The sequence below is a fragment of the Arachis duranensis genome, chromosome 2 (genome assembly GCF_000817695.3).
Source record: "Arachis duranensis cultivar V14167 chromosome 2, aradu.V14167.gnm2.J7QH, whole genome shotgun sequence".
Lineage (NCBI taxonomy): Eukaryota > Viridiplantae > Streptophyta > Magnoliopsida > Fabales > Fabaceae > Arachis > Arachis duranensis.
In genome coordinates, this window is record NC_029773.3 from 92484411 (window position 1) to 92510487 (window position 26077).

At 26.2% G+C, this 26077-nt stretch overlaps 2 protein-coding genes across 2 annotated transcripts; one reads left to right on the forward strand and one right to left on the reverse strand.

Annotated features, from left to right (window-relative positions):
* The first annotated feature begins 384 nt into the window (after window positions 1-384).
* LOC107476204 (protein trichome birefringence-like 41) lies at window positions 385-4625 on the forward strand. Its single transcript, XM_021136205.2, has 6 exons — window positions 385-497; window positions 1076-1375; window positions 1581-1733; window positions 2558-2736; window positions 2875-3033; window positions 4041-4625. The coding sequence occupies exons 1-6, from the start codon at window positions 411-413 to the stop codon at window positions 4339-4341; spliced, it is 1179 nt and encodes a 392-aa protein (XP_020991864.2). The 5' UTR covers window positions 385-410; the 3' UTR covers window positions 4342-4625.
* A 4209-nt stretch (window positions 4626-8834) lies between these two features.
* LOC107476377 (protein LITTLE ZIPPER 4) lies at window positions 8835-10887 on the reverse strand. Its single transcript, XM_016096171.3, has 2 exons — window positions 10749-10887; window positions 8835-9544 (listed from the first exon to the last, which is right to left on the reverse strand). Exon 2 carries the CDS (start codon window positions 9515-9517, stop codon window positions 9260-9262), a length of 258 nt encoding a protein of 85 aa, XP_015951657.1. The 5' UTR covers window positions 9518-9544; window positions 10749-10887; the 3' UTR covers window positions 8835-9259.
* Window positions 10888-26077: the final 15190 nt, after the last annotated feature.

The window sequence follows — 26077 nt, forward strand, 5'->3', positions numbered from 1 at the left end:
TTCGATATTAATTAATTTTGAACATTAAAAAAAAAAAACTTTGTAGAAATCGGTCAAATCTTGATGATAATATTTGAATTTTCAATACTTAATTATTTAAGTATATATTAATGATTTAATTACAAGATAAACCCAAACTGATTTATTGATCTTCCATTTAGACAAGAGAACAAAGGGTCCCCATTAAACCTTTTTGAGTCACGAGACTCACAGTCCATACCCTACTAGTGAACAAAACAACGAGCAAAACACCATCATGTCATTATGTAGAGAAGCCAATATATATTTATATATACTTGTACCATTATTTTATCATGTGACACAACCAAGCCCAAAAAATTAGACATTTATCAATTATCAACATATTGAATAGTAATGTTTTGTTTTATTTGGTTCTCCTTAGCTTATAAATGCATGGTGGTGTATATACCCTCTTCATTCTCACACATAACCCCGAAGGCAAAGAGGAAAGTGCACAAAAGAAGAAAGAAATTAGGGTAAGATAATCCTACTCTTTTCTCCATCTTCTTTGGCATTTACCAATTTCCTTTTTCTTAGTCTTGTTACCTATGTGATGATGATACTCACATCTTCCTCTTCAATTTCTTTCATATTGTTAAATGTTAATGAATAAATTTATTTGATTCATATATACATAACCATATCTATCCATTATTATATGTCTATCCTTAATTATAGCTAGGATGTATATACCACATTATGAGAATAAAAAAGAGAAATAAAATATGTTTTATAAGAATCTGAATACTTTTTTTAGACACGTTTTAATAGGTTAAGTAATTTCTATATAATATAGAGAAAACTCAGGTGCAGTCAACTTCACGTGAAGTTGATAGTTCAGAGCCATTAAATTATTTAAATAATTTGACTAAATTTTCATCTAACGACTTTCAGCTATCAACTTCACGTGAAGCTGACTGCACCTGAGTTTCCATCATATTAAAATGGACAATATTATTAATCGACATGATTTTATAATTTTATCATTTATATAAAATCTATTTGTCAATAATTTAATATATATTTTTGGCCATATATATGGATATTGTTATAGATGGTATATGCTTGGATTATTGTAGTGGCCATTTTTGTAGCCTATGGTCACTATGATAGGGTACATGGAACCAACAACAGTAATGTGATTTGGAGAAGATTACAAGAAGAAGAAAATTGCAATTTCTATGAAGGGAGCTGGGTGAGGGATGAATCTTATCCACTTTATGATTCTTTAGCATGTCCCAACATTGATTATCAATTTGATTGTTTGAAATATGGTCGTCAAGATCAAAATTACCTCAAATACCGATGGCAACCTAACAATTGCGATTTACCAAGGTTTGTAATTTTTTATTCTGTTCATAATAATATCTCTCAAAATATATATATATATAGTAGTTATTAGATAAAAATTTTAATTTTCATCCAGAACAAAATAACATAATATATTATCACGTTAGTAAAAATAGTTAATGTTTAAAGTAATATATTTAAAAAGTTATGTAAATATATAAATATAATTAAATGACCGTATAAAATTTTTTATATTATTAATGTTGGAGAAATTGAGAGGGAAGCAAATAATGTTTGTTGGAGATTCTATTGGCCATGACCAATGGCAATCACTTGTATGCTTACTTCATGCATCTGCACCTGAATCTGCAGTAATACAATCTGATTCAGAACATGCCTCCTTCCACAACTTCACAATCCCAGTTTGTAATTTAACTTTGTCTTAAGCTCTCATATAATTGATATATATTGACTAGAACAAATTATCAATTTAGTCCTGTAAAAATTGAAAATCTGAGATAATTTAGTTCCAAAAATTTCTTCAGAGACAATTTAAAATTTGCCGGTTTCTTTTAAAGGGCTAAATTAATAGTTTATTCTCAATAATAATAATAAAGGTAGAGTATGTTTTGCCCTTAATATTTGTGATTTTTTTTTAAATAGTCTTAACGTTTAGTTTTATTCAATTTATTTCTTAAGGTTTTTGATTTGTTACAAAATTATCTTTGAACGTTAATTCCATGCAAGACTTTAGGAACAAAGTTAAAAACTTTTAAAGATAATTTTTTTATACAAATTAAAAATTTTAAGAGACAAAATTAACCAAAATTAAACTTTAGAAATATTTTTGAAAAATATCGCAAACGTTAGGGATAAAAAAATATACTTTACTTTAATAATAACAATTTTAAGTGAATTGTGACATAAATATAGAGATATATTTAAAAAATGCTTTTGGTAATAGATAAAAATATAATTTAATTTTGATACAATATCGTTTATTCAATCACGTAACGCCACATAAAAAAAATTACTTTTTACATTGACAATGTGAAAAATTATCAAAAACACCAGATGTAAATAGATAACTGAATAAAACAATTTACATTGTTAGTGTATTAAAATTCAATTCTAAAAATACGTGTCTCATGTTATAAAATTATTGTATTTTGTTTCCTTCAAGATGTGTGTTATATCTATTTCATATAGATTTATATAATAAGCATTTCCATTGTTATTTTTCCAGGGCTATGGAATTTCAGTGATTTTTATGAGACAACAATATTTGGTTGATATTGATTATGAGGATAAAATTGGTCGAGTCCTAAAACTTGATTCCATTAAAAATGGGGAGTTATGGAAGAAAATGGACATTTTGGTTTTCAACACTTGGTTCTGGTGGAACCGCAACGATTCTGGAAAACCGTACGAATTTTACAAACTCATATTTATTTGTTGATTATTATTTTTGCTCTACCAAAATTATGATTAATTAATAATTATGCGCATTATGATTAGTAATAAAATTAAGTGTGTCACCATTTTAATTTGTTGTTGATGCAGATGGGATTATATTCAGAATGGGGACAAGATTGTCAAAGACATGGATCGTATTGAAGCTTTTAAGTTGGGTTTGACAACATGGGTTAATTGGGTAAATGCAGAGATTAATCCAAACAAGAACAAAGTTTTTTATCAAGGGATTACTCCTTCACATTGGAAGTAAGATTTAAGAAATAATTTCCTTTTTTAGCAAATTTACTAAAAGTGATCAAAAATTTCAAAAAATGTTATTAGTTTAATTCTTAAAATTATATTTATTTTTAGTTTTCGAAAATACACTTTGCATGTCTTCTGAATCCATTTTACATTTGTATGTATAGATTATTTACGTAAAATATTATAATTGAATTTTAATAGTAGTCTCTTAAATTCACGATTCAATTTGATTTTTCATCTTCGAATTACTAAGTTAGCATAAAAAAGAATATAAAATTATTATGGTGTTCAAAACTCAATTTTACTAAATTAGTGTTTTTAAAATTTTAAAAATTAAAATAAGATTTTAGAAGCCAAATTAAATATTTAAGTAAATAGTCAAATTAATTCCTGAAAGATCAATTGTTCTCTAAATTGGTCATCGGAAGATTTTTTAAATCAAATTCGTTCTTTAAAGATTTTAAATTAGTCATATTAGTCATTCCGTTACTTTCTTTGTTGATAGTGTCAAAATTTGCTTATGTGACACGTTAAGCGACACCCAACACACACCTATGAGTTTTAATTGACTATTAACATAATTAGTTTATAAAATTAGATCAAATCAATTCCGAATTGAGGGATTCTAATTCCTCAAGTTCTTCTCTCAATTAGGTATTGATTTGATCTAATTTTATAAACTTATTATGTTAATAGTCCAAGTGTGTGTTGGAGTGTCACCTAACGTGTTACATTAGCAAATTTTGGCACCATCAACAAAGAAAGTGACCAAAGAACTAATATGACTAATTTAAAATTTTTTAAGGATGAATTTGATTAAAAAAATCTTTTGAGAACCAATTTGAAGAACAAATGATCTTTCAAAGACTAATTTGATAATTTACTCTTAAGTATTTAGTCATTAGTCATTAGTTAAAAATTAAAATAATTAGCTTGTCATATCATCACTTATTACTTTATTATTAGCGTTATATATATTCTGATTCATTTTATATTTTGTGTACTAATAGGGGTGGTGAATGGAACGAACCACAAGTGAAAAATTGTTCATTGGAGACAGAACCATTAAGCGGATCAAGCTATCCAAGTGGATTGCCACCTCAAGTGTTTATAATGGAAGATATATTAAATAAAATAACCAAACCATTTCATCTACTTAACATTACAACACTCTCGCAGCTTAGAAAAGATGCACATCCTAGTATTTACAATGCCCATAGAACCATGGATTGTCTCCATTGGTGTGTGGCAGGCTTGCCAGATACATGGAATTTACTCATGTATGCAACACTCATTACTGATGATAATTGAAGATGGTAAAGTATCACATCGATTGGAAACACAAACAAAACATGTTTTATATGTAACATGGCTAGTAAAGAAGTTCATCCATGTAAGCTTTTAGAGAGAGGGGAGAGTGCTAAGGCTAAGGCATAAAAGAGAACAGCAAAATTTCTGTCAGAACAAATATTCTAGTTATTATTAATCTTTTGAAAGAAAATTTTTGTTGGATTTTAATTTTGATGGTCCTGTTATGATAATTGGTGTATTATAGTAAAATTTTCAAATGGGCTTGTCCGCCCGTTTATACTCGTGGATTTAAGTGAGTGGACCAATTCATATCAATTGTATTGAGTCTTTAAAATAAAAGTCTTATCGCAGCCGAGGCCTGGGTTAGATGGCCACTTTGTGTGCCTTCCACAGAGCTGCACCGGGTTCAAGTCCTCATGGAGGAATATAGAACCATTTATGTGTACTCTCATGTAGTGTGTGTGAGTGAGTTGTGTGGGTGTGTAATACATGGGTGTATGGATGTAATGCCTAAGATGGTTTTTTATTATCTTGATGGGTAATTTTTAATTAAAAAATAAAACAAATGATTTTTTCAACTAAAATATTAACTTTTAGGCCAAAGTGTTTGCATTTTTAATATATTATTGGGTTAAAAATTGAAATATTTTTCATAGAACTTTAAATATTTGGATTGAATTACTAAAAAAATTTTAAAAGCATAAAAGATAAAAAAATTTAAACAAATTAAAAGAACTAATCTATTTATTTCATGAGTTAATCCGTTTAATTTACAAGTTAATCGAATCTATTTTTAAAGCCAAATATCTATTTATTAAATAAACAGCTCAATTTAACAGACTATTTTAACGGATATCATACCTTATAATTGCATAATTCTAATGTTGAAATGCTATTTACTTACCCTTGAAGTTATTCATTAAAAGACATTGTGATGTGTTGTTATTTAAGAAGTATTCACTTATGGACTTATGGTAAGTCACTGTATTCTAAAAGACTTCTATTTTAAAAACCAAACAATTAAAAAAAAGTAAGTAGTTTTTTAATTTGTTAAATGGTACTCAATGGATTTTAATGCAGTATTATCAAGATGCTACAAAGTTGATTTTCTAAGAATTGTTATGTTAACCCTAAGTTATAGACATTATTTTATATTATCAAGGTTATTGGTGAATTTAGTGTAAGATTGATATATAGATCTCTAGTAATTTATACAACAGCCCTTAATATGTAAACAAATTTCAAAGGTAAATAAGTATATAAATAAGTTATCCAAACAACAAAGAGTATTTTTTTTTACCCATATAAAATATTATAGGAGAAAACAGAGTTGAAACTCAAGTACAATTTTGCTTATCATTGACCATGCATTCATGCTAAACCAATCATAAAGATGATGCTCAAAATTCAACAATTTTGAGTGGTTTCAAAATTCCTTCAATTAAATTAATTCTCCTACTTGATCTAACCTTTTTCATTTAAAAAAAAATATAATGTAATTTTTTTCCCTCTTCTCATTGCTATTCCCCTATGTTCATGATATCATATCATATATGAAATGAAACACGTCCTAATTCCATAATGTAGTATTAGATATGGTTATGATGGCAGAATCTACATACAGCAGATACTCTGTAGCAAAGAGAATATAATTTCAACAAAACATTTAATACAAGTAAGTTAAAATCCAATACTTTCAGTGGTAAAATGTAGGGACATGCTGGCCCTCCCTCTCTCCCTCTGCTTCTCTTCAAATAATTTTCAATTATTAATTTATTATTTATCTCCTTTTTATATATATGAGGCATAATCCATTCTTGTTAGTATATGTTAAATTTATGATTAACATTGCTAAATTTATTATTTTTTCTATACTGCACGGTAGTGTGTAACACAACAAACAAATATTTTTGAAATAAAAAAATTATTATTTTTAAAATTATATTTTTTAATTTTAATTTTTCAAATATATTTTTTTTATTCAAAGCAAGTTTGTCATACTGCCGAACCGGTTCATCTAACTTCAGCAAACTTCACCTCAAATTTAAAAAAAAATGACTAACTCAAATTATTAATCATCATTTTCAGAATATATAGAAATTAACAAGAGTACACAAGAATAAATCATATTTTTATTGGAGAAATAATATTTTTTTTAATTTACAATGAAAAAAATCTTATAACTGTGTATCTATATATTTCTAGAGACAATGATAATGGTTGTTATTGTCGCCAACAATGTTAAAAAAATCATACTTGTTGTCTACGTATTTTGGTGTACTCCCATGTATGCTTGGATACGATGATAAATTAATAATGACTTAAAAATTTGAATTTTGTGTTTTTCTAAAAAAAATTGAAGTGAAATTAAAAATACAGAATTGGCCGAAAAGTGCGACGAACTCACTCTAAATAAAAAAATCGTATTTAAAAAATTAAAATTAAAAAATCAAGTATAAAAAAATAATTATTTCTTTTATTTTATTTCTAAAATCTCAAAAAATAAGTGAGGAGATATTGTACAGTAAAAGAAATTCGATGTCTCTAATTTGTTGTTTAGTTACAAAGTAATTTTCAAAAATTGGACTTATCAATTTATGCTGTTTAACTTTTTTGAAAAGAATCACAAATTCAAATTGTTTGATTTACGTTTTTGAAAACTATAAAAATAACATCAAAATTAGTCTTTTCAATTTTTATTTTTAAAAATAACAAAATTTAAAAGTATAAATTAAACTAGATTCTCCGATTTGTAACTTTTTTTTTTTCTTCAAACAAATTAAACTGTCCGATTTAGTTAATATTAACTAAAGAAAAATTTCATATCAAACAAAAATATCCATACTTCTAATAACAATGTATTACATATATTTAATCAATATAAAAAAAATTAACCTGAAAATTTACCTAATAAATAGTTTCAAAATTTTATACCAATCTGATATTATTTGATACACATTTTATATATACTTAAATCAACACAATGCACATTTCTATTTAGTTATATATATTTACAAAATTTAGTAAAAACAATTTATGTGATAAGTAATTATAATTTAACAATTAAATTAATAAAAAAATCAAATATATTAACTCTTACACAAATGCATCAATATAGACGTAGAGAGAGACATACATTAATATTATCTATTTGAATATATTATTTTTGTTGTGGTATTTAAATGTATTAGATATGTTGCTGACTTATGTGGGTCTTGGAAAGGGAATCTGAGTCATGATGCCTATGGTCCTTAATTCTAATATCAAAATTGACATTCTGAGCTGGTGACATGCTTTGGTGACCTTAGGAGGGTCAGTTTCAGTTAGATGATGCAGCAGAAGTAACAGCAAGAAAAAATTCTGTGAATTTCACTCATTTTGATTAGACATTATCCTTTATATTTATTGCATTACTTTCAAGAAAAAAAATATTTTTATATATTAAAAATTAGTCATAAAATTAATTATTATATATAAAAAATTACATTCATTTCATATGGCTATACAGAAATTTAAATAAGTTTTTTTTTAAATAATAAACAACTAATTTGTAAATGAGGGTTAGTTCAAGTAGCATATATTTGATTCTTTTAAGTAATATTTTGAGTTTAAATCTGTTAGGCTCAAATGTAATTGCTTCCTTTAAAAGACTTGTAATTTAGAAAAAAAAAAGTACTTAGAATAATGTGATGCAAGAAATTAAAAAAAAATAGATCATGTGACTAGATTTAATCATTTAACCACTATTTTATTTTGATTTTTGTCTTAACTTTTGGATACATCATCTTATAGTATTGTTATACTTTTTTTCTTTGTATCTTGAAGTTTGATCAAGCAAGTTATAAAAATAATTAGTGGTGCTATAATATTTATATTTTTTAAAAAAATAGATAGAGAAGTGATCGAAAACTCTGACATGCAGTAATGTATTTTTGAACATAAGACACAGTCAACCATACTGAAATCAAATTATGTCATGTCCTATAGCATAATAATAATAATAATAATAATAATAATAATAATAATAATAATAATAATAATTGTGGATTATATCTTATCCCTCTTCTTTCTGTTCCTCACACACTCTAATGAATCCTCATTGACTTTCAGTATTCCTGAATCTTGTAGATGATGTTATTTGTGTGATTAGATTCTCTCTTCAAAACAGAATCTGAATGATAAGCCTTCTATGCAGTCCTTCATATCCAATCTTTAAAAATATCCATAAAATTATCTATTTTGAATATTTAATTTGACCTTTTTATCCCACCTTAATATTTTGTAACCTTATTTTTCTAGTTTTGGATGTGATTAAGGGTTAATTATTTATTTATCATCAATTTGATGAATTGTTTTAATTTTCAATTTTTTAAATATATTTCTAAATTATTGTATTAATTTAAATATATCTTGTATATTAAATATGGACTAATTATTATAATAATTTAGAAAAATTAGAGTGCACACATTTAATTTTTCTCACAATCACAAAAACAGAGAGACATAAGGAATGAGGGGGTAAACATATGGTACTAACTTTATATTCCTTTTTTTTTTAATTATATAGGGTCTGATACATCATACATATACCTTGGTAGTTCAGAAATTCATATATCTAAAACCCTCCCAAAAAAAGAAGACATGATTAAACATGGAAATGGAAGTAATAGTACCCTGCTAGAACATTATGCTAATTTTGTCCTATGGAACAGACACTACTTCTACTACTACTACAACTAATACTACTACTTCCCACATTGGTTTTACACAAAAAAAGAAAAATAAAATTAAAATTAATAAAAATAAAAATAAAAATAATAATAGTCACTAGTGGGGTCAACATGCTTCTTCAATTCTCATTCATATACCATACACTAATATTAGATTAATTAAGCCACTATTTTTTTTTTAGTATTTTCTAATTGGTGGAATTGGAAGCATTTTGAGTTGAACTTGAACTGAGGCTAAGATCAAGAAGGGTATTTGGACCATTAATATTATTATTATTATTATTATTATTATTATTTCCCTTATTACCCTTTGAAAGCTTTTGCTTCAGCTCAGTTAAAAGTGCTTGATTTTCTTGATTGAGAAGTTGTGCTTTTTTCCTAAGCCTCTCATTCTCCTTCATTATGTAACAGTTTTGCAAATACAGCTTTGAGTTCAGCCTCTCCATCACAATAATAAATCTCTCAAATGAATCCTGAAATCAATAAAAATTAATTAATTAATTAATTAACTAATTAAATTAAATAATTAAGAATTAGCATGATCAATGATATATATATTATATGTAATTAATATAAGAATATGATTGAGAAAAATAATGAAAAGAGGAGTGTGATCATTAAGATAAAGTAAGAAGAATAAGAAAGACACACAACCAACTTATTAGGTAAGCCAAAAAAGAAAAAAATAATAATAAATAAATAAATAAAAAGGCTTCCTTATGAATGTGTTGCTTTTATGAATTTTGCTTTGGTAGATATAATTATGACACTTAAACAAAGAAGCCAATTACAACAGAGGAGGAGTGGGAAAAAAAAAAGCATGTATAGAACAGGTGGAGGCCAGAACATAACAATTGAGTTTCTTTTTTGTTTTTGTTTTTTATTTTTATTTGGACCACATTGTCAAATAAATAGAGCATATGGGTTTGTCTCAAAAAATAAAATAAAATAAAATAAAATAAATCTAAAGAATAATTAAGGAGAATGATATATAGTTGTACAAAACCTGCCCTGAGTTGAAAGCAAGTGAAAATAAAACAAATAAAATAAAATTGTTTCTTTTTTTGGCTATCCCAAGATGGAAGAAAAGGATAAAGGCTAATATGTGAAAGGAGACAAAGCTTCATACCAAGATCTTGTGTGTGTTTGTATGTCTCATAAAAAAAATAAATAAAAGAATAAAATAAATAAAATAGTTCTTAAATTTTTCAAGCATATATATAAGTAAGCCAAAAGTTTCCAAAAGTAAAATGGAAAGAAGAAAATAATAAATAAACATGACATCAATTTATATAGTAAAAAATTGGTGGTTGTGGCTAGAGAAAGACAAAGAAACTATTTTGAGGAGGCTATTGTTTATTTATTTGTTTATTTATAAACCTATTATTATAATAAAAAATATTAACATGGGAATTTAAAAAAAAAAACAGAGGAAACAGAGGAATCCCACTAAATAAGAAGGAAGAAAAAAAGGTTTTGAAAAGAAAACATTCCTCCCACAAAACAATGTGACAAAACCTTAATGTGTGTCAATATATACATATCATGTTGATTCTTCATTCTTTGTGAAAGTAAGAAGGAGAAACAAAAAGAACATAAATGTAGAAAAAAACAAAGAGAGGAAAGTGGGGTCCTCTTATGTTTATTTCTCTCTTGAACTTTTCAAAAAAAGATCACCTTTTTGAAGTGGTGAATGTTGTTGGAAGCAAGAAGCTCTATCTCTGGATTGTGGAAGAGGAATGAATAGTTAGAAGAATGAGAAGAATTGGAAGTGTTATAGGATAGAAAGGAGGGAGAGAGTTTAAGCAAAAACAAATAAGAGGTTTAGTTAGTTGTGAAGTGAGGGACAAAGAGAACAAATGGGGTGTTAATTTATAGAGCCAAAAAGTGTGTAAGAGAGAGAGGTAATAATAGATAGAAGCTAAGAAGCAGAGAAGAAGAAAAAAGAGCACAGACACAAAGGATGAGAGAGAAAGAGAAAGCGAAAGAACAATGGGAGTTGAAGAGAAATTTTGTTTCAACATTTAATTAGAGTAAAATAATATATTTTTTTCTAAAAAAATGGATATTCTTAATCATATTTTAATAATATTATTCTTTATTAATATCAATTATAGAAAATATATTTTAACTTAATATTTATTAAAATTAGATTAGTTCAAACATATTCTATTTAAATTTTTCGTAATTAAAATTTGTAATTATTCTGTTTAATTTTATTGATTATCAAAATAGAATAAATTGATTGAAAATATAAACTTTGTAATAATATTAAATATGAATAATTTATTTATTTATTAAAAAACTATATTATTGTAATCACTAATTTAAAATTATATATTATAAATGTTTTGAAAAAATAGGTGTAAAATAAATATGAAGATAGTAATAAGGATATTTTGAGAAGAAGGAGGGGGGACGTGCCCCTTCTGTGTCTGACACAACAATCATGCATGTGTAAGCATGGAAGGCGGCCGGTTAGTAAGCCTAAAAGATTTTATGTTTTGGTTCTTATGATCATCATCATGCTTATGGCGTCATGTGAATGATGATGGTTTCTTTTTTTTTTTATTTGTGTTTGTGTTTTTTGTTCATTAACTTGTAGATAGATACATGATAGGCTGTTAAAGTGTGAAGAATAACTTGATTATCTCGTTAATTTGGACTAGTGGTTAACTCACCCGTCCACTTAAATAAGTGTTAAAAGTATTCGAATTTCGCTTTATATATATAGTAATTCATTGGTCAGAAATAAATTTTTAAATAAAATTCAAATTTACAATAGATTAATGTTTGATCTGTCAAATTAAAAAATACTGTGAACAACGCAAAGTACGAAGAAGAACTTGATTATTTCATTTAAGATATATAGTTACCTAACTTTAATGTGTGTCTAGTGTGTATAAGATGTTTCACTCACCCAATTAAACTTTTGAGTTTCTTGTGGGTTAATGATATGAATCTTTTGTATCTACTTGTGTTTATTAAAATTATATATATAGCATTTTTAAATTTAATATGAATAATTAATAAAATGAGTGACGTAAACGTTAACAACATTTTTAATTAAGTCATATTTTTTATTTTTGTGTATTAAAAAAACATAATCAAATTTTTTTTTGTAATACTTCTTCTTTTTATTCTTTTTCGTATAAAATCTCAAACCTAAGCAACCAATTATTAACATTCTAAAATTTAAAGAAAATCATTTATATTGGTGATTGCCAAAGGATAAATTTTATTTACGATTTTACGTACTAAAATAAAACGATATTGCATTTTCAATATGTTAATTATTTGTGTCAAATTTAATAACACAACAACATTAAATCTATTTAAAAATTTTTGGGATTAAAATAAGATGTTTAAAACATTAAAGATCTAAATAATAGTTTCTCCTAAAAAAAATATTGACCATAAGTATCTTAAAGACACTTCCAAGATTTTGAAAATGAAAAAATATTGGACAACTAAATTTCTTGAAAGAATTTTGCTACCAAAATAGGAAAATATTAGCTATAATTTTCACATAAAAAATGATTATTATAAAATTTCTTTAGATATAAAAAAGAGTAAAGATTAATAGTTTTAATTTATTTTTTAATTATTCTCCAAAAACATAAAAAAATTAATTTTTTTAAATTAAAAAAATAATTAAAAGAATGATTTAAGAATTCCAATATTTTTCATAAAGAAAAAAAAATGGTGCCGAAAGAACCAAATATAAAATTTTATGAAATATCCAATACTTGAATAAAATTGCTTCTAAGAGGATACTTAGCATGGGATTCTACTAAAAAAACATAAAATTTGATTTTGTTTGTTTGTAGGAGAAGAGGTGGTAAGGGCAATATGGGAATAAAATGAAGGCATAATGGACATGAGAGGAACAATAATGGGGGCTTTCAGTTAGGGGTTTCTAAAATGATGATGGGCTAGGCCGTCCCAAGATATGCAATGATGGTTTGGATTGGGTCCAAAACACACCATCACTCACTCACTCACCACCCCTCTCTCTATCATCAATTACTCTCTCGTTTTTATTATTATTTTCTTCTATTTTTTAGCCCTTCATAATTACTATTATATTTTTTTTTCTTCACTTTCAATCATTTTCTTTTGCAATTTTTATTTTTCTTGTGTTGGGAAGTGTTGGTAGTAATCATTTTAGTTGCCGTAATGTTATTCCTTTTTCTTTTGTTGAAATGGGTGTTTTTTGTGTGCATTGAGACCTCAAGAGAAAAGGAAGACACTGCCACTTGTTTATGGAACGATCGAGTTTAATTTTGATATACTGACGGTATATTGATTAATTATTATTTTTGAAAATCATTTGTGCTGTTAATATATAATGTAATTATTTTTGTTGATTATCGTTACGTAATTAAATACACGTGTAAAATTATTTTATACTAATAGTTGATAAAAGCTAAATTATATATGTATAAAAATTTTTAATTTTTCTAATATATTTAATGATTACATTATATATTTTATTTTTGAAAGAAAATACAAAATCTTTTATGTGTGTGTAGAGCTGAGGTGTAGCGTTTGCCAAGAACCCTCTATTTATTCTTTGTTTCTATTATTCTTACTCCTAATGGAGGGTTTTGCATTAACATCACTTGGAACCCAAAATGACCTATCTTTCTCAATAATAACATGTGACTTATGAGCTAATTAAATTATGGTAAAAACTCAGGTGTAATCGATTTTACGTGAAGTTGACAATTGAGAGTCGTTAGATAATTTGACTGATTTGACTAAATTTTCATCTAACGATTCTCAATTATCAACTTCACATGAAATCGACTGCACTTAAATTTCTATCTTAAATTAATTAAACAATAATGTTTTGACCAATTAGCCTAGGTGTATAGTAGTTGTCTTAAAATTTTAACATAAAACAGGATTTGAACTTTCGATACTTGTTTAAACAGACGAGTAAGTTAACTACTCGACTAATCCAAATTAATTATTTTATCGTCCTAATAATATAATTCATTTCGAACAAAATTCTTTTAAATTCTAATTATTTTTGTTAACACTCATTTTTTTCTATTTCGATATTTTAAAATAAGAATTATTGAAAATATGATAACCTGGTGTTGATACAATTGATGGCCATTTTACTTTACCTTAATACATAATCATGGTAATTATAAGGGAAACCCTAGTAGTATTATGTTAATTAAAGCACTCTATGTTGCAAAATTGAGGAATAGGAAAGAAAAGGTTGGAATAAGAGAAGGGGACAAGCAGCACCCAAAAACCCTCATGGGTTATGAGTGGCATAACGTGGAACATCATGGTTGACAGTTGGTAATATGTTGGATTGTGTCTACTAATATTTTCCCATGTTAGAGTGAATTTTTGTGTTAACCTCTTACCTCTTCTCTTCATGAGTGCCTTCCCCTGTTTTAGGACTTTTCTTGCATCAAACTATGTTGTCCCCTGTTTAGGGCTAGCTCTTTCCTAGATTACCCTTTGGTCCTTAAGGATTATGTTCCTTTATCTCCATATATAAAAAGAATACAATTATATTATGTGTACGTAGAATTAATTTGAGTTGGTCGAGTGGTCAATTTAGTCGTCAATTTAAATAAGTGTTAGGAGTTCGAATCTTCTCTTGTGTATGTAGTAACTCATTGGCTAGTGATAACCCTTAAATGGAGCTCAAATCTACAACGAATTAGTCATTAATCTATTGAGATGGAAAATATCATAGACAACTAAACAAAATTACGTATACATAAAAAATCAGTTACTAATCAATAACTTAGTATAGAAATATATATATTTAATATCTCGTAATTTTTTTTATTATACTGTAAAAGAATTTAATTATCCGTCTATTACATATTTTATTATTATAATATATTATTATTCTGATGGTTGATTATTTAGTAAAAAAGTATAAAAAATAATATGTATAAATATACATAAACATATAGTAGCTAGTTTAGTGGTTAAATTATAGTGTGCACATAATATTTTTTTAAAAGACTACGTAGGGAGATTAAAATGTATTTCTTAAAGAAAAAGTAAAAATACATATTAAAATCCATGATTCACCACAGAATCAATCAAAATGCTAATATATATAACATTAGAGTGATAATATAAACTAAAATACTTTTCAGCCAAAATACAAAATTCAAGAAATTAGTTCAGTTGATAAAGAGAGATTTGGCATCTCTTTCTTTAGATGATAGAGTAAGACAAATTCAGGCTACTATTAGGTATATGGTCCATTCATATGAAATCTTATATTTAAACTCAAATGACAACTCATATATATATATATATGCAAGCTACTTATTAGGTCAACTAACTCATATTAGTGTGTTTGGTTTATATGACACATTGACACTAACCTTTTATTTTTTTTAAAGTAAATAAAATAAAACCATATATAAAATTAGATGGGAATAAAATGAATTATTTTAATTCCTATTCATCCTTTTTTTTTCTTAATACATGAGAGCTAATATAATAATTAATACATATGTGAATTTGCTTTAAGTTTAATTTACTTTTACATTTAATATTTTTATTTTCTACTATAGAAGAAGAGGAAATATAATTTATATCCAAAGGATATGGTTGAGATTCACTTAAACCAAAAACTTGTGTTAAAGTTAGACTTGTTGATATTTAAAATATTTAATCATATACAGAAATAGTATGTTGGAACCCGAAAATTTATGACTACAACTACCATGCACCTAAAATTATCTCTTATAATGATTATCTGTTTTGAGTTCTAAACTTTTTCTTGTGATGTTCCCTTTACCCACAAATGGAACATAACACATTAGTGCCTACCTAGCACCTACCCATATCCTCGTGCTCTGCATAACAAGTTTGCCCCAAAATTCATCACATTTTTTCAAGAATTTTTTGCTTCCATATACCAATATCTAGAATATTTACGGTACACTTTGGATTAATTTTGAATTAATAATTCATTTGATCTAAATAATAATTTTATTTGTGGTATAATTTGGATTGAATGGTTTTTTTAAAGAGTTCGATTTAATTTCAAACAATTTGGATTAGATTAAATTTATAGTTTTATAAATTAAAAAATTAAATATATATAACAAGTTTTAAAATTAAATTTTAAATAACCAACAATGTTATAACAAGTTTTAATGGGTTCACCAAGGATCGAACTCTTGACCTTTCGTATATAACGCTTTAATACCATGTCATGATACCACTCATCCCAAAAACTTCAACTGATAGGAAAATGTAACATTAATAATTATATCTCTAATACTCCATAAACTTCCATTGTGCACATTATATAAATATTTCATTGGCTCCTTATACTTTCCCTATTTTATAATAAAATTGTTGTGAGATTCGCAAATACTATATATAGTCCCCATATTTTGAAAAAGTTTAGTAAGACTAAGTTATATATTATCAAATATAAAACGATTTTATTATAAAAAAATAATTAATACAATTAATATTAAATTATATAAAAGTTTGAGTTCGATTCTCATTGTTACATGAGAAATTATTTTTTGTCATGGATAATTACTAAGTCCTTGAACAACCTCGAAATATATGTCTTGAAGATTAATAAGATGAGTGATCCCTAAGCTATCTAAGCTTTAATTTGAACAAATAAAAAAATATTTAAATTAGTCTCTAATTAATTTTAAATTAAATATTTTAATTTTTAATAAATTTTTACTTCTATCCGACAGATTAATTCCTCTATTATTTTTCATCAAATTTAAAATGCATATTTGACAAATTAAATAAACAACTAACAAATTTTATTCTAAATCAATTTGACATTTAAAATGATAGAAATATCAATTTATCCGATATAAATAATCATCTAGGACTTTTAAACAATAAAAATTTATGAAAAAAAAACGTTTAACTATTCTGTTGTTTTTTATAGTTTTGTAAAATTTTCAATTAGGTCTTTATATTTTTTTTAATTAGATTTCTGCACCAAATTTTTTTCAATTGAGTCCCTATACTTTTTTTTCTTTTTTATTTGAGTCCTTGTACCAAATTTTTTTTTTAGTTGAGTTCCTAGACAATTAAGTCAATTATTATCAAGAGGGAGCTAATTGAAAAAAAAATTTTGGTGTAAAAACCTAATTAAAAATTTTACAAAATTATAAAAACCAACAGAATAATTAAACAAAACAAAATGCACTATCTAGAATTTCTTGAATATGACTTTAAATATGTAAAATATATATTGAAATTCTAGGTCCATATTGCAATGATATGGGCCCTTCTTTTGACCTCAAAATGACATATATAGCTACCACCAAGTGTATGGTGAAAATAAGCAAAATCAACTCAAAGTTATAGCCTTCATGAGTTGCTATCCTAATTCCTATGATGACATGTTCAATAAAAACATATTCACTATCCCAACATGTGCTTCTGGTCAACAACTCCATATATCACATATCTCATTAAATTAATTTCATAAATCATAATAAATAAATAATAATAATTATATAGTCAAAGAAAGAAATCATAGGGAGGCAAAAGGGTATCTCTTATTATCTAAGGCTAAGGCTAAAAAAATTGTGGCAGTAAATTGGTGTAAATGCGTGAGTGAATCTAATAAAAAAGGGTGTTATAAAATCTCGTCAGAAACAAACAATGATGGCAAAGGCCCAACAATAATGGTTCTCTTCTCCCTTAGTAGTAATAATCCATTCAAACCCCCCTCTTAAATAACCCATTTTCCTTTTACCCCTGCAAAATATTGAGTATTCACTATTCACTCACCCCTTTTCTTATTTTTTTTTTAATTTATTATCAATAATTCAACACTTTTTTTACTTAATTTAATAATCAAAAGTAAAAGGTTTTTAGGGAATAATAAAAAGATTTAATTACTCTGTTAGTCCTATAATTTCGTGAAATTTTCAATTAGGTCTCTATACTTTTTTTTAATTGAGTCTCTATACTAATTTTTTTTTCAATTAAGTCTTTCTTAGTAGTAATTGACTTAATTTTATAGGGACCCAACTAAAAAAAAAAAATTGGTATAGGGACCTAAATAAAAGAAAAAAAAAGTATAGAGACCTAATTAAAAAAAATTTGGTACAAGGACTCAATTAAAAGAAAAAAAATATATAAACCTAATTGAAAATTTTGCGAAACTATAGGGACCAATAGAGTAATTAAACTTAATAAAAAAAAACAAAACAAAATTTTCAATGATGATAAATATATAAATATATGAAATATATTGAATAAAAATTATACTTTTGAAGTTTTAACAAAAAATGGTCTTAAAATAAAATATCTTTAATTTGAAACACTTGTTAATTAACAAAATCAATAATTTAATTATTCAGTGTTCTAAAAATATTGATTTTGAAAAATAATTATTTCAATTAGTATTATTAAGAAAAAGTTATATTTATATATATAGTCACATAAATATAACTGGCACTCATGAATACCCATCATCATACACCTTGCTTATAATTACAATTATGCAGAGTGGTAATGACCCATCTTTATTTTTCACCAAAAGGAAAGAAGAAAAAAAGAAGAAAAAACATTAAAAGAGAATAGGAGATGATTGCATCAGCCCAGTAGTGATGAGAAACCAAAGGAAACTATTATTATTATTATTATTATTATTATTATTATTATTATTATTATTGTTGTTGTTGTTGTTATTATTATTATTATTATTTTGTGGAGCATCATCAAGCTAAGGAGGACCAACACACGTGAATGCCTTTGAAATTTCATCACCCTTGCTTATATCTTTCTCATCATTCTTCAGCGTGTGATACTATTGGCAATTCAAAGATCTTAATGTGACCCACAGGGTAATGAGTTAATGTGCAACAAAATTAAATTAAAAAAAATAAAAAAGGGAGAAAATTGCAATCAAATGATCCTGTTATTAAATTAAATTAAATTATTTATATTTTAATTTTTTTAAAGTGTGTAATTTAATATTCTGAAGTTATCAAATAAAGTAAAAAACAATCTTTTGTCAATTTCTCTGTTAGAATTACCATTTAATTAAAGAACAATTTGTGTAAATTTTAAGAAAATTACCAAAATGTCCTTTTTAAGCTATTTTATAACTTTATGATGTCAAATCCAATTATTATATATTTTAAAAATTTTAAATCTAAATTAAACATGTAAAAAAAATAGTATTCTATTTGTAATATTTAAAAAAAAAAGTGAAAAAAGAGAGGAAAATTAAATAATAAAAAAAAGAAAAAGAGCTACAATAAAATATTTAATTTATTTAAGTAAGTGTTGAAAATTTAAATTTCATCTTTTATATATGTAACAATTTATTTACTAAAGATAAATTCTTGAATAAAATTTTAATTTACGACAGATTAATTTTTATCTTGTCAAGTTAAAAAATATCATTAAAAAAATTAGGGCATTTAACAAGGGGAAGGGGCAAATGGCATGCATGACTTCATCAATGAATATATATAAATATTTATATTGTTGCAAAGTAGAGCTTTTAAGTCTATCCCTTCATTACTTCTTTTTCTGAGGTCATTTATAATGATTTCACATAATACCAATCCCTGCACTACTAATGATGAATTTTTACATTATTACGGTCCGTAAGTGCATTGAACCCTACACGTGAGCTTATATATAGGCCTTTGATTTTTCTCTTTTTTTTTGTTGAAAAAAGAAGAAAAATTAGGGTTGGCATACAAGACTCTCTCTTTGGGGGACCACATACGTAGGAAAAACATATTTCAATATATTGTGTTCACACATGCAAATTGAATAAGTATATTTTAATTAGTTAATATTAATTTTTTATTGTATTTTTAATTATTATGTTTTTGAATAATTTAGAATTTAGAATTATGATTATTTAAGGTTTAAAAATTATAATAAAAAATAAGTTAAAAAAATTAATTGATATTAATTAAAAAAAATAATTCTCTAGTTGAATTCTTTCAAATGTTACTAAGATCCTTAAGTAAATTTATCATTTGAATATTTATGAATGGAAAATGATGGAGAGTTATAACTTATTTTTTAATTTTAAATAAAAAAGCTTTAAATATTTTTTTAAAAATTTAAAACTTTTATTTATTCAAATATTAAAAATATAATTAAAATGATAAATTAAGATTCTTAATTATTACTTTTTTATGTGCTTTTGGTTTTTAAATTGTCATTACCAAATCAAATTTAATATATAAGAGAATATTTATTGGATTAAATTATTTTGCTAAAGTAAATAAGTATGAATAATGAGAGGATCACAAAAAATTCTCTTTACTCAAAACTTTCATCTTATATTTTCTTTGTAAACAAACTACCAACTTGGTTGCATGTGTAGAAAAGAGAGTTTGTTACATTTGTAGATGAACTATCTATAAGTTCTTTTAAAAATAAAATGAAAGATAATTTTCTATATGTTTTTTGTATTTCTTTTAATTTTGCATATTTTAGGTAAAAACAAAATTTTGTCTTGTTCTCACCTAGATTTAGCCTTTTCAGATATAAGGCACGCTTTCTTTCCTTCTTTAAGACATGAGCCGCATTTATAGTACAACAAAGGATTAATCTATGCATCACAATCTTGAATACTTTCTATAACTATAAGACTAAGCAATTTATAAGTTGAAATTTGTTAGAAAAAATAAAGTCCTATATTAAACCAATGAATAGGAAAGGGGGAGGGAGATGCCCGGATTTTAAAATAAATTAAAATATGAATTATTTAAAATTTTGAATTTTGTTTTATAAAAAACAAAAAAAAATATTTAAAATAAAAATTTGAACATTTATTTTAAAGCTTTTGGTTTAAGGTAGGATCAACGAGCTCAAAATTGCAAATGGGTCCAACTGAGCCTAAATTCATGATATATAAATTCTTCACTCAACCTATTTCAATTCATTTCTTTCTCTTTTTGAGTGAGAGGGATGGTTAGAGAGAAGATAGGTGGGAGCAAACTCTTTTTTATTATTCATCACCATTTTCAATTGCTCACAACTTTCAAACCGTATGTTTGATTGATAAATTGTTTGTAGGCACGCGTCGTTCTCGACTTTCTCTTTATTTTTATCTAACTTTTATGGTGAGTAATTTCAAGTATCCATTTCTAGTTCTTAGTTTGCTTCCGATTCCGAGTTTGGGTTTGTGATATTGAATGAACGGTGATTTTAATGTTTAGGAGAGAATTAATCTTACGTCCTAGCAAAATTTTTGTCCAAATTTTCGTTAGAAAATGTAAGAGGGCATTCTTCCGTTGATTTATCCCATCATATGTGAAACCCTATGATGAAATGTATGAAATTTGGTATTATTAGACTAAATTAAGATGATTGGGAGATTGATTTGCAATGTAGAGCTTTAGTTGAGACTTGGGTTGGATGGTAAAGGAAGTTCAAGAGGTTGGAAACCGCCGTCAACAAAATAGGAGTTTTTCTTAAAACTATTTTATTACCAAGGATTGTTATAAATCGAAATCGATATAAAAATTATATTTTTAATAATTATGTGAGCCTCATGAATTGGTATGTATGATTGATGATGTGCTTGAATGATGAATTAGTGTAAATATTGTGCTTGACAATAGTTGAGAATGTATGTTTGATTAGTAAATAAATGTTGTGATTTGGAATGCTTTGTGATGAGCTATGAAATTGAGTTGAATGATGTTTGATATGAGAGTTTGGGCCTAAGGCCAGAATAAGGTGAGAAATCTCCTATTTGATAAGTCATGGTAAGTGGTGATTATCATGTGTGAATTGATTGTTAAATTAATGAGTTTTGGATGAATTGAGAAGTGTTATGTATTGTTATTGTCAATGGGTATGTTTGATGAAATGTGCTAAACGAGTTAGAATTGGGTTGACTAGGTTTAGAATGGTTTGAAATTGAATTGGATTTTAAAAATTGGTCAAAATGAGCATCGTGTGAAATTTAGTAAAAATAGATTTTTGACTAGCCATAATTTGGCGCTCGGAGCATGAAATTGAGTGAAATCTATCTTAAATTAAAGTTAGTTAAATGATCTTCAAAACAGTCTAAAAACAGGTGAAAAATAAATTTTGTACCAAAAGTTATGAGTTTTGAAAAATTGAGATTTAGAACTGAATTCTGCAGAAGTTACAGAAATTAGGGTCTTGCATACGCACGACCCATGCGTATGCAAGGCCTGCTTTATAGAATTGAATTTTTTTGTTCGCGTCCCATGCGTATGTGCAAAATTGAACTTGTGCGTACGCACGAGGCATGCGTATGCACGACTGTCCTATTTTTGAAAAAATATTAATTTTAACTATTTTAGCATATCCAACCAACTTTTTGACCCATGTAACTCTTGTATGAATTTTGAACTGTTTTAAGACTTTATATACATTGGGGTTGAATTTTAATGAATTAAACTGAGTTTTTTATATGAAACTTGAAAGATCTTGAAGTTAGTTTGAAGTTTTCAGTTGAGTAAAAATGAGAATTTAACTTGTCTTTTCAAAAAATGAATTTAAAAATAGTTTATTTTTTAATGCGCTAAATTTTTGGGTAAAAGTAATTTTTTGGTTTAATCGAAAGTGTGTTTTATTCAATTAATTCTAATTAAGAGTTATGTTTTTGAAAATTTTAAATGAATTTAAAGGAATTGATTATTGAAGTTAGTTTGATAATTCAGTTAAAGAAAACTAGAATATTTATGATTTTGTTAATTTGGAGAATTGATTTGTGAGTTTCAATAATTATAAGGTAAAGGGTGAGAATTTTAGGAGTACTTTAAGTTGAATATGAGAAGCTTGAAAGTTGAATTTAGTTAGTCCCTAAAATGATTAATTAAAGAATGACATATCAAAGTGAATGAGAAGAATATTAAGATTGATTAGTAATGACTATGATTATGAATTGAGTTTGATTGTGATTGTAAATATAATGAGATTATGATTGATGTTGTGAGGACAGTGATTTTGTACTGCTCACGGATAGGAAAGTTGAGGATGGAGGATTTCCTCTCTTGTTGTGGTGTAAATGTTGGAAAGATGGAAAGGCAGGTACACTCCTTCGATGTAGAAAGACACTATCCTTCGTTTGTATTCCTCTTGGGATGCGAAATCTAGAGACAATGTTCGAATTAACTACCGAATGTGTCAGGTTCTGACATTTTAATCGACATGTGAGCTCATGGCCAGTAGAACAGTAATACAACATACTGCATTTGTTTGCCTTTTCTTGGGGTTAACTTGATTTGCCTAATTGATATCTTGTTAATTGCTAATTGTACTATTTGCCTTACTTGTTCTCTATGTGTGACTGTCTGTTTGTCTATTTGATTACTTGAGTTTGTGACTTGTTAGTTTGGAGTGTGGTGGCATATAATTGATTATATGTTGGGTCAGAGGTTGAGATTTGATATTACTTTGGGTTAGAGGCCGAGAATTAATATTGATGTGGGCCAGAGGCCAAATTTGATTATTTGGACCAGAGACCGTGACTGGCTAGGGCAGAGGCCGTAATTTGGTAAGTTGGTAAAGATTGATACGCGCATTGACTTGTGGTGATTTGTGTGTTGATTGATTTTGCTTGGGCCAGGGGTCGTAATTGATTATGTGATGGGCTGGAGGCCGTGATTGATTTATGGTTAAGGCTTGGTAAAGTATGAAAGGTCAAACTGATTCAGCATAGAGTTAATGGAAGTATGAATTTGGGTTTTGAATAAGTAACTGTTGGTTTTTGAAAAGATTCATAAGGCGAGCGATAATCACTGCGGTTGAAATCCATTCTTTTTTTACACATATTCTCTTATGACAATTTTAAACTTTCTGTTGAGACCGTGTGGTTAGGTTCTCACCCCCTACAGACTTCTCTTTTTAAGAAGCGGACGAGGAAGCTTATGCCGTGATTTCTATACTTCATGGTTGTATTATTGTAGATGTCTTTTGCCTCGCCTTATTATTTGAGATTTATATTTTTATAAAGAAAGATACGAGTCATCATTGTAATGATGATTAATGTTTGTAAGTTACTTGTTTAAAGGATCTTTGTGTGTGTGTGTGTGAAAAGTATTGTGATTGATATTGTATGTATGCATGCTTGTAGAACGAAAGAAAAAAGTAATTTTGGATTTCCAAAGAAAACAGCGATACGATTTCGAGTTAAAGGCTCCTATTTTATTATTATATATATGTCTAATGGTAAAAATTTTGAATACTAGCCTAATTAAATTTTGAATGGTATACCCGAATTATCTGATAATATATATTTTTTGTTTTTCTATGATATTCTTTAGTTTGATAGGTCAAAAATTAATCTGTCGCGGATTGAAATTTCAATAGACTGTTGCATGCATAAGACAAGATTCAAAATCTCAAGACTTACTTAAGTGAACTTGTAAACTAACTATTATATCAAGTCAAATTGGTTGATTTTATAGCGTATATAATATGGCTAAAAAAATTAAAAAATATTAGTATATGTAAGATTATAAGTTTAAATTTTTGTTAAAATTTAATTTTTTAATACATTAATAATTTAAATAAAATATTTCTCATATTACTATATAAATAAATATATTTTAAATATATTAAAATTAAACTCTTTTATTATTGTGTTTATAGATTATCTGTATATGGATAGGCTTATCCATGCCCTAAATAATTATAGTTGATGTGGGACTTTTTACCATGTTTATTTATTTCAAGAGAATATTCTTGCTTCTTTGAAAATGTTGTCCCTATGCTAGTTCACCACCAATTAATAAGGGTATATACTATATACAAAAAGTCTTTGGAATTAAAGTATCCTAGAAACGAGCATGCATGGTAGGACTTTCCAAATGAAAAAAAAAATCTATTTTTATAAATTATTGCATCTAAAATAAATATTACCAATGCTTTTCTATTGAAGTATATTGATGCCATAGATTGTTGTAATAATTAAATAATATCCTCCATTATATATTTTAAAGCCATGCATATGAGGAGGAGGAGTAAGAGAAAATCACCTCTCTTTAATAAAAATGATTCACCCTTTTAATATTATTATGCTTTCGTCCATAATCATCAATGAAAGGGGTCCAATGCAGATTATTAATGTTACATTTTTATCCAATTATATTTGGTAGAGTAAACTAGTTGTCAACTCAAAAAGATTTAATATCACATCAACAATAATAATAATAATATATATTTGACTTATTTGCAAAACAACATCGTTATAGTACTAAAAGGAAATTTACTAGTGTTTTAGGATGCATAAAGAAAGGAACAAAAATGCCTTTAATTAATTACCACATGGGAAATTATTATTGCAACCCTAGATAGCTATGAATGAATGAATGGCATAGTATTACTAATAGGGAAGCAGGGGAATTATGCTTTATCAACTAGAAACAGTAACTATATTGATGAGAATAATTAATGAGATGAGTAGTTATGCTTCATGTTTTATATTTTAGGGTTCAATAATATAATAATGCTTCATTCTTCATTGTTTAAAGGGATTGATATGCCATTTGCTAATTAATGCTTTGAGATATGTTAATTGCTCTCTATCCAAAAAGAACAGAGAAATAGTGTATCATCTTTTTGTTGAAGTCAACTCATTTTAATATAATATTATTGGAGAGGATGAGAGAACATTTACTTAATTTATATGTCACACTTTATCATTTATTTTATGTCAAATCATACAATCACCTTTAAATTTACCCTGTGAACAATAAATTAAATATAACTTCGTGCACAGTAATATTTGTTATATATTATTTTTTATGAATAATAGATTAATGAGAATATAAGTTAGACTTTTAAAAAAATACACTTTATTGTTATTTAACAGATTAATAATTAATCCGTCGCATATCTATTAAACTCTATTTGAGGGTCTGTTGCTGGCCAAAAAATTACTGCATGCACAAAATAAAATTCAAACTCCTAACATTTGTTTAAAGTTTAAAGAGACGAGTCAGTTGACTACTCGGTCAATCTAAATTGGTTAAAAAAATACACTATTGTAGTCTTAG

Excerpts from the sequence above, each read along its gene's own strand:
- LOC107476204 (XM_021136205.2), top strand. The coding sequence starts at position 411 with ATGCATGGTGGTGTATATACCCTCTTCATTCTCACACATAACCCCGAA. Across the intron at positions 2,737-2,874 it reads CGCAACGATTCTGGAAAACC|ATGGGATTATATTCAGAATG; the intron begins GTACGAATTTTA and ends TTGTTGATGCAG. Across the intron at positions 3,034-4,040 it reads ATTACTCCTTCACATTGGAA|GGGTGGTGAATGGAACGAAC; the intron begins GTAAGATTTAAG and ends GTGTACTAATAG.
- LOC107476377 (XM_016096171.3), bottom strand. The coding sequence starts at position 9,517 with ATGGAGAGGCTGAACTCAAAGCTGTATTTGCAAAACTGTTACATAATG.